This window comes from Protopterus annectens, chromosome 15.part0 (genome assembly GCF_019279795.1).
Source record: "Protopterus annectens isolate FY-2018-M chromosome 15.part0, PAN1.0, whole genome shotgun sequence".
Taxonomy (NCBI): domain Eukaryota; kingdom Metazoa; phylum Chordata; order Ceratodontiformes; family Protopteridae; genus Protopterus; species Protopterus annectens.
The window spans coordinates 473,718,216-473,726,818 of NC_056749.1; the positions used below are offsets into that span (position 1 = coordinate 473,718,216).

The following is an 8,603-nucleotide window of genomic DNA, read 5'->3' on the forward strand; positions in this document are numbered from 1 at the left end:
GCTTTGGAGAGGGCGGCCTTCACCTGAGCATCAGAGATGTTTGGGAGGCTGCACTCTGCCGGGATAGATACTTGCTCTTTTGGGGGGAGGGGGTGGAGAAGTTTGCACTGAACCTGTCTGCCAGGATATTGGTGATGTCTGTGGGTTCAGTGTATTTTTTGTCATTTAGAATTAACTCAGAACAAGTCTGGGAGTTGCATCCCAGGTTCCTAACATAACTGAAAAAAGCCTTATGATTGTCTTTAGTGTCCTGTGCAATTTCTCTCTCGAAGCTGGCCTTGGAGGATTTTATGAGGGACCATAATTTTTTGCTAGTACTGATCAGAGATGCCTTCCCTTTTAGGGATTTTGCTCTATCATGTAGTAGCTTCCTCCTTCTGTTGTACGGTTTATTTATGGCTGGGGTCCACCAGACTGGACGCCTGCCTTTGGATGATTGGGTCTTGATTTTGTTTGGGATAGCATGATCCATGCATTCCTGGAGATGTCCATAGAATGAGTTTATATAGGATTCTGCAGTTTGGGCCGTAGTTTCCACTGGTCCTGGGGCCTTGAAGGATTCCACTTCGGTTTTGAGAAGTGTGAAGTTCGCTTTTGAGAAGTTTTTCACTGTGGTTTTCTGGGCTGGGGGTGGGGTCGGGATGTGGATATCCAGTGAAATTAATTTATGGTCTGATCTTACCAATGAGGGATATACTTCTGGTATGGAGCATAGAGTCCCCCATGTTGGTAATGATCAGGTCTAGTATGTTTTCCCCTCTTGTGGGACTGGTGACTAGTTGTTCCATAGCATTTGAGTTTATAAATTCCAGGAACCTTTGGGCTAAGGTGCTGGGGCTTGAATAATGCTCCCAGTCTATGTTTGGGTAGTTGAAGTTGCCCAATATAATGGTGTTCGGGGAGATCTTCATGTTCTCCAATGTTTTCAGGAAAGCCGAGTGGGATTCCTGACTTTGAGAGGGTGGTCTGTAGGATGCTATAAACTGAAAAGCAGTCTTGCCCACTGTCAGTTGCACATGGATGGTCTCCGATACTTTGTGCAATGCCACTAACCTGGAGGTGTGGATATCCTTGATAAATATGGAAACTCCCCCTCCTTTTGTGGTTCAGTCCGGATTTTGGGGCCGAAAAGAATGATATGAGGTATAACCTGGTAGTGCTGGGGTGCTCTCTGGAGTCTTGAACCAGGTTTCTGTCACTGCACAGATATCAGTGTTATCCATACTGAGGAGAGCTTCGAGTGCGTGCATCTTGAGGTTAAGACTTCTGGCGTTTAGCAGCATTACCCTTAGTTTCTTGTTCCTTGTGCTGTCTATGGAGGTGGGTTTGACTTTTGAGCCTTGCCTAAAAAAGGCATTATGGGGGTGGCAAGAGCCTTTGCCAATATCCGAAAGCCCAGGGGTGACAGGTGCAAGCCGTCCTTAGCGAAGCAACGTGGCTTGTCGAGCATGTCATCCCAGGCTGACAGACACTGGATCCCCTTTGAATGACACCAAAATTTTAGCCAATTGTTAAAATCAATCATTTTGTCTTTATACTGTGACATAATTCTAGGTGAGGGTAAGATGCTGCTCAAGGTCAGGGTCATACCGGCCTGGGCTACATGATCAGAGAGCTCCTCTATGTCTCTTTTCATGTAGTCGAGGGAGGTACGTCTCAGGTAATTCATGCCAGCATGTACAATGACTGAGTCATATTTGTATTTGCTTTGGAGTGACCTAAGTGCTTGCGTTATGTGGTGTTATGTGGCATCACTGATAACCTCTCCCAGTTGTACACCAACCCTTATGTCGTCAGGTAGGTTGCTAACAGGCTCATCATCAGATCACACTCAGTCAAAGTTGGGGACTTTACCTCAACTAGTAGACCTGTCACCAGTGGGGTTCCACAGGACTCAGTGCTGTGCCCACTTTTGTTTGAAATATACTTCTCAGAAGTTTGGGCCAAAAGAGAGGGGCTGTGGCTGACTAAGTTTGCGGATGACTGCAGATTAGGTGCAATCACTAAATCCCCAAATGATGTCAACATGCTTCAAGGGACTTACACAAACCAGTGATTGGTGCCAAAGCCATGGACTCAAACTCAGTGCCAAAAAATGCATTATCATCCCTACATAAAAACAATATCCCTGCATACTCTCACATAAATAATAATACCCCAAGTAACAACACAGTAGTGAGAGACCTGGGAACACAAGTTGACTGCAGCCTAAACTTTGACCATGTGTCTACTATGGTAAGGAAGGCATTCTAACTCACACACCTCATTAGCAAAGGCATTGCCTCAAGAGTGAAAGAAGTCATGACACCTCTGTACTCAACCTTCATCAAGCCAAGAATTGAGTACAATGCTCCCTTTGGTATGTACCTTACCAGGCACCTGCAGCAACTTGAGAGATCTCAGAGATTTTTAATCAAGAAAATTCAGGGTCTCCAGCACATTTCATACACTGATAGACTGAAATCACTGTCACTGTACTCATTAGCCTACAGACTACTTAAGAGACTTGTGCCTGGCTTACAGAGCAATCTCAGATCCAAACCTAATGAAAATGCTGCACATCCGCAAGTCAAATGGAACAAGTGTCACACACTCCAGGGACCTTATATGTCTCTCAGAGGTTGCCACTCCTCTGGAATAGGCTAGCAGTTCACATCAAACAAAGATCCTGTATGACCCTGTTTAAGCTTAGCCTGGATGACTGGATGGGAAACCATAAATTCGTGCCAGGGATTTCACCTATGACCCTCCTAGATAATGGCAGTCGCTGCTAACTAAGATCTTGAGTTTAGGCAAGATCCTTTATATTGTGTTTCTCTAGTATTAAATTAGGTACACATGGCTGGGCTTATAAAGACCTTTGGGTTAGTAACCCAGTAACCACTTAGGAACCTATAAATGGGGGTTCCTGAGACACAACTCGTAAATCCAGCCACCATCTCATATGAGACTGCAGATATTCATGAGCGACACTTGAAATGACATGGTTTGATTTCTGATAGACCACTGGACCAACAAGGTTCACTGGAGAACTCTCATATGACATCTGTCCGAAGGAATCAAAGTGATCACTGCTGCTGTAGAACGTAGGAGACTTAGACTTAGTATTGTTGGTGGATTCTGTCATGAGAGCACAGCCAAACTTGCTTGTGAGTCACTGAAATTCTGGCTTGAGAAAATTTGGCAATTTGAAGTTTTGTATGCAAAACAGCTCCAATGAATTCCTGAGCAGGCAGAAGCCTGGACTTTGTTGTATTCATTGTGATGCCCAGAGCTGAATAAAGGTGGAGTAAGAAGTCTCTGCCATAAACAGGTAGATCTCTGGAGGGGGCGGTAATGAGCTAGTTATCCAGATAAGGGAATACCCAAAACTGTTGCTGTCTGAAATGAGCTGCAACCACTACAATGGGCATGGCTCTGAATTGGAAATGACTAGTTCCCAGCATAAGCAAAGAAATCCCCTGGATCATCTATCCATATTTATGTGGGAGGCTGCGGTCATGCAGGAGTTAGCAGTGTCGCCTCACAGCAAGAGGTTCTCTGGTTCAGTTCTCAGCTGGGGTGCCTTCTGTGTGGAGTCTGCATGTCCGCCCTGCAGTCACGTGGGTTTCATCTGGGTCCTCCGGTTTCCTCCCATATTCCAAAGACATGCAGTAGGTGGATTAGACACTAAATTGCCCGTAGGTGTGTGTGTGTGTGTGTGAGTGGTACGAATGAATTACCATGGTAGGGCTAGCGGTATAAACCTTAGCTCGAGATGATTGTCACTGCTGAAGTGACACCCGACCCCATGTGCAAAATGGGAAAAGGGGTTGAGGATGGAATTGGATGGCTTATGCATCCTAGAGGTCCATCAAGCACATCCAGTCATCCTTCTTTAGTAATGAAAGAGTAGACTGTACTGTGACCGTCTGGAATTTCCTTTATTTCACAAACTGTTTAGATGACTTAGGTCAAGACTGACCTTATGTCCCCATTCTTTTTTGGCACTAAAAAGAATTTTGAGTAAATTCAGGATCCTTTCTTGTCTGGTAGGGCCTCTTGGATAACTCAATTTTTTTTAGAAACTTTCTTATCTTTGAAGCAGTTGTTCCTTTTTGTGAAAGTGGAAAATCAGGAGGTTTCTTTGATGCTGTAGAAGGATAAAGAATGAGATTGGAATAGTCTCGTTATTATCCTCTGTACCCCAATATCTTGAGTGATGGATGTCCAGGCTGATGGGTACAGGGTCAGGCTTCCCAAACTGCCTCCACAGGGCAGCAGTCAGGTAAGCATTCAGGGGCACTGGTTCTGCGGACCACTTCTGCCCAAGGGATGATGTCCATCAATAAACTTCCCCCCTCTGCTGCAGGGTGGTCTATATCTCGGGAAGTGTTAGGAATGAGCCCCTGCAACATATGGAACCAAAGTTTCTACTGCCCTATTGGTTTCTTGAAAAGCTCATCTGGGGATAGAAAACTTGATTCCTATGGCAGACAAGTCTTACCATCTTGTTCACTCATCCTTCACTTTCGGATCAAAGAGTGTTAATCCATCATAGGGGGCATTAACAAAGGACATCTTGAAGTGTTCTGCAAAATCGTAAAAATCTCATCCAACCTTGCTTCCTAACAGTTAACACTTTCCAAGGCATTGGAAATAAGATGCTTTGAAACATTAGATAAGTACTGGAGGCAGCCAAATAAGTGTTAATTGATTCTTCTGCTCAGCAGACAGGGTCTCTGAGAGAGACTTGGAAAGCTGTTCGATCAAATCTCTTGGGAAGTAAGTAACATGTGACAGGTGGTTCAGTGCCCTGATAGTGAAAGCTGCTGATGCATAGACTCAGTTCCCGAATACATCCAACACATAAGTCTCCCTATTTGGTGGGATGGACAGTGGAGCTCTCTTTTGCCAGTAAGGATGGTCTTTCTGTGACACTAAAAACTTGTTGTGCTTGCTTGGATTGGCTTGGCTACATCTTGCTCCTTCTATTCCCACTTTGAGATTGTCCACCATCTTGTCTGTGGGAGGGATAGGTCCACTATCTTGTCTCTGGGAGGGACCATCCAAGAAGTAGATGGGTTAGCTCCAAAAGCCTCAAGGAACAATGATTCCTCTCGGGAAGGGGCTTCAGAGGACCACCCCCTTTTTAGCTGAGTAATTCTAAAATCTCTGAGTGAGACATTCTGAAGAGGGGATCTTTGGGACCGTTCCCCTTCATCAAAATCAGCATCTTCAATGAGCAGTTCTTGTGGGGAATTAATATGCCTCCTTTTTCACTTGTGTTTCTGATTCTCCTTTTTGGTGGGATGTTCCGGAGAGGACTATGAAGCTAATGAGGGTTCCTAAAAAAGAACAGAATCAAGATTTTTGGAAGCTGGCTATCCTGATGGGATAAAATGAGCAGGCTCAGGACCTACGGAAATCCAGCTGGAGGATATGTATCTGAGCTTGAAAGGGATGTCTGCTCTCTTGAGTGAGAAATCATTCTTTCAAAAACCTCAGAGGCTGAGCCCAAGATGGAACATGGGACCCTTACAGAAGGAACCGAGGCCCCTAAAGAAGACTGGTCTTGAGGAACCATCTGACTATCCCCAAAGCTGATGTTCAAGTTGAGCTAATGCCAAAGCCTCAAGAGAAAGGAATGGCTCCGATTGTCTTAGCTCCAAACCATCTCCCCCTGAACCAATGCTGACAACTCTGCTATACGATTTAGTAGGATCTAAAGTGTTTGGAGCTGACCAGATTGAAGACACTGTTGGATTCAAAGAAGAGCATGCCTTCAGATCCGATGAATACATACCCCAATGAGAACACCGATTCAACGGCCCCGAATCAGCAGGAAGGATTGGGGAAGGAGCAATAACCTGATGAAGAGAAGTGATCAATTCCCTGGTCCTGGCAGGGGACAAATTTAGGAGGACCCTCAGCTGGATCTGGGTCCTGAGGAATTTCCTCATCATTCTGTCATCATCAGCCTCACGAAGACTCCTGAAGAATATAATGGAGCAAAGAGAGAAATCAATGGAGGAAGGCCTAGAGATCCGATGAAAAAAATCTCTCCCTTAGTATATGAGATCTCAGTCTAGGAGATATCAGCCTCAGAGAAAACCAAGACCTGAAAATCTACCTGAAAGGGAAAAATACACTAACCTGTTAAAACAGACATGAAAAAGGAATTACAGCACTAGGCTGATAAAGAAAGGCCGATAACCAACAGGTGTCCAAGAGTAAAAAGAGTCTAGACAAAATCTAAGACCAAATATATAAATTATGTATCACTCTTTTTTTTCTTTTTAGGTTAAGGGAGGACAAAAAATCTCTATTCAAAGCAAAAGGTAATGAAAGTAACAAGCTCCAAAAAGTTCACTTCTCTCTCACTAATACAGCTGAGCACCAAGAACCATGTCTATAGCAATTTAGTGGCAAACAAGATCTGAAGTATCTTGCTCTTTATGGGGAATTATGGGTAAGAGGAGAAACTTGAGTAATGGATTCAAAGCTTGTGAGTGGCTGAAGTCTGATCCATTTTTCATAAATCCCACACAAACTTTTTTTTTTTCCATTTAGTGTTGGCTTGCATAAGCATTTATATACCATAAGCATGCACTGTGCTGTTAGAGATACAACAATGTACTTGCCAACACAGCAATAAAGTGCCTAAAGCATTTCTCAGTTTCTTCTTTTTCCTCTTTTGACTGAGGCATATGAAGATTTCTTCAAAGTGGAACATAGTTCTGTTTATGTCTAAAACATTATCAGCATTCATTGTCTGAGCTAGCAAACATATAACTACAAAATCATATACACAGAAGAAAGAAATGAGCAATGTTTGTCACTAAGTAGGTGAAATTCAAACATCGAGTCATACCAGTGATGAAAGTATTCCTTTTGTCATTTTGTTGTGTACAAAACTTTCTAGTGTCCATAGCCTGTAACTGCATTTCACAATTTATTACTAAAGTGCTTTTTGGCACATTTTGCACTATGTTAGCACTGTTTTCTTATGAGGTATTTCCTTTCTTTTGAAACAGAAAAATGCAAATATTTTGCAGGCTTGAGGAAAAATGCAGGCAGAATATAATGGCTGAGCTGAATGTTGCAATTTAGCAAAGAGTTAGTGCAACATATACAATTTATCTGTAATGTATAGTGTTGTTGGTTTGATTAACTGAAATAACTGTAAATTGCATTTCACTTAACTGGTTTTCTTTTACAAGAGATAATGATGTTAAAGGTTTTTGGAGTCTGGTGGTTTTCACTGATATTGCATTTGTCTGTATTGCTAATAATGATGTTTAAAGTCTCACAGGTAATTTACTAGGCATGCTGTGCAGAAGACCTTATCACATGTTTGAAACTAGCTTACTTGGTGCAGGCTCAGGTGGATGATGTTAAAGATCTGATGACATTCCATAAGTAATGGAATTACCTTGATAATATGGCCATATCTTCACTGTAAAGTACAAATACCACCTTTGGCTACCCTTACAGACTGGCTTTAGACCTGATAGGACTAAACCAGACAACAAAAATAAAGAAAATCAGATAATACATTATTATGACTGAAGACTTTCTGAAAGTTAAAAACACATTTTTTGATAGTAGTCAACAAGATATCAGCATTTGCAGATTTCAGTGTCTAAGAAAGCATTAACATACATTATAATACAGTTAATCTCAAATGCTACCATTAAATGCAGACTGATCACTGGTTTTGTGGTGACCTTGTACATATTGCAGCTCCATCACAGAATGTCTCTAGTACAAGGCAAGCCTTAACAAGTAATAGCAGACTAAGACAAGCTTAAACTGCAGAAGTGGTAGACAGAATTTCATCACTGTCAGAAGTTAAAAGGAGTTCAACAAAAATTGCCACTGTGCAGTAATCCTGCAGTGAGACATCACAAATAGAAGCATGCATTCACCCTGTCTCCACAAAATGATTTTACCTTTGATCCGTTGCATCCTGGGATACCCTGAAGACCAGGAGGTCCATCTTGCCCTGGAAGACCCTTTAAAGAAGCAGACAATTATTTTGAATTGCAGTTGTACAGAACACATGGCAGAAGTGTCCACAATGAGAGACAAACATGCAAAGTTATCACAATTTTTCTTTTTATTAATATAAGGCATTCATTATAATTTAATCTCACTCTCCTCTTTCTGGGTCCCTGAATAACCCCGTTTTAATACAGTTTTGATATTTAAATCACCTGTTCATAGATATTAGCAGTTTAAAGGGATAATCATATCATATCATATTTGGGCCTTTGTTTCAGGGTACATTAAATGGTAAGCTGTGTTCCAGAGATTTCCCGAAATGGCACAACATTTGCGTAAATTTGTGTACAAATGGCCAAATAGCAGCTGCAAGCACAGCCCCCTTTAATAAGCAGAACAAAATGCAGCCTTTACAACAGGATAGACTGTTTGATCCTAATCAGCTTATCTGTTTTAAAATCAACAGGGAGTACTACTACTACTGCTACATGGTTGACTTGCCTGAGGAATGTACTTCAAAAAATACATATAGCCTTTAAACTCTACAGAATGCATACTCTTTGTCCAGGGAAGAATTTCACACAGAGCCACTGTTACAAGCCAGTCATAGGTCACAG

The 8,603-nt window shown here is 42.3% G+C and overlaps 1 protein-coding gene across 4 annotated transcripts in view; it reads right to left on the reverse strand.

Annotated features, from left to right (window-relative positions):
- Positions 1–8,603, reverse strand: part of COL4A5 (collagen type IV alpha 5 chain) — a 3,591,008-nt gene that overhangs the window by 2,455,375 nt on the left and 1,127,030 nt on the right. For all 4 annotated transcript variants that reach the window (XM_044057208.1, XM_044057205.1, XM_044057207.1 and 1 more), the window contains exon 7: positions 7,935–7,997. In XM_044057208.1, coding sequence (XP_043913143.1) covers positions 7,935–7,997 — 63 coding nt within the window. The remainder of the gene's footprint in view (positions 1–7,934; positions 7,998–8,603) is intronic.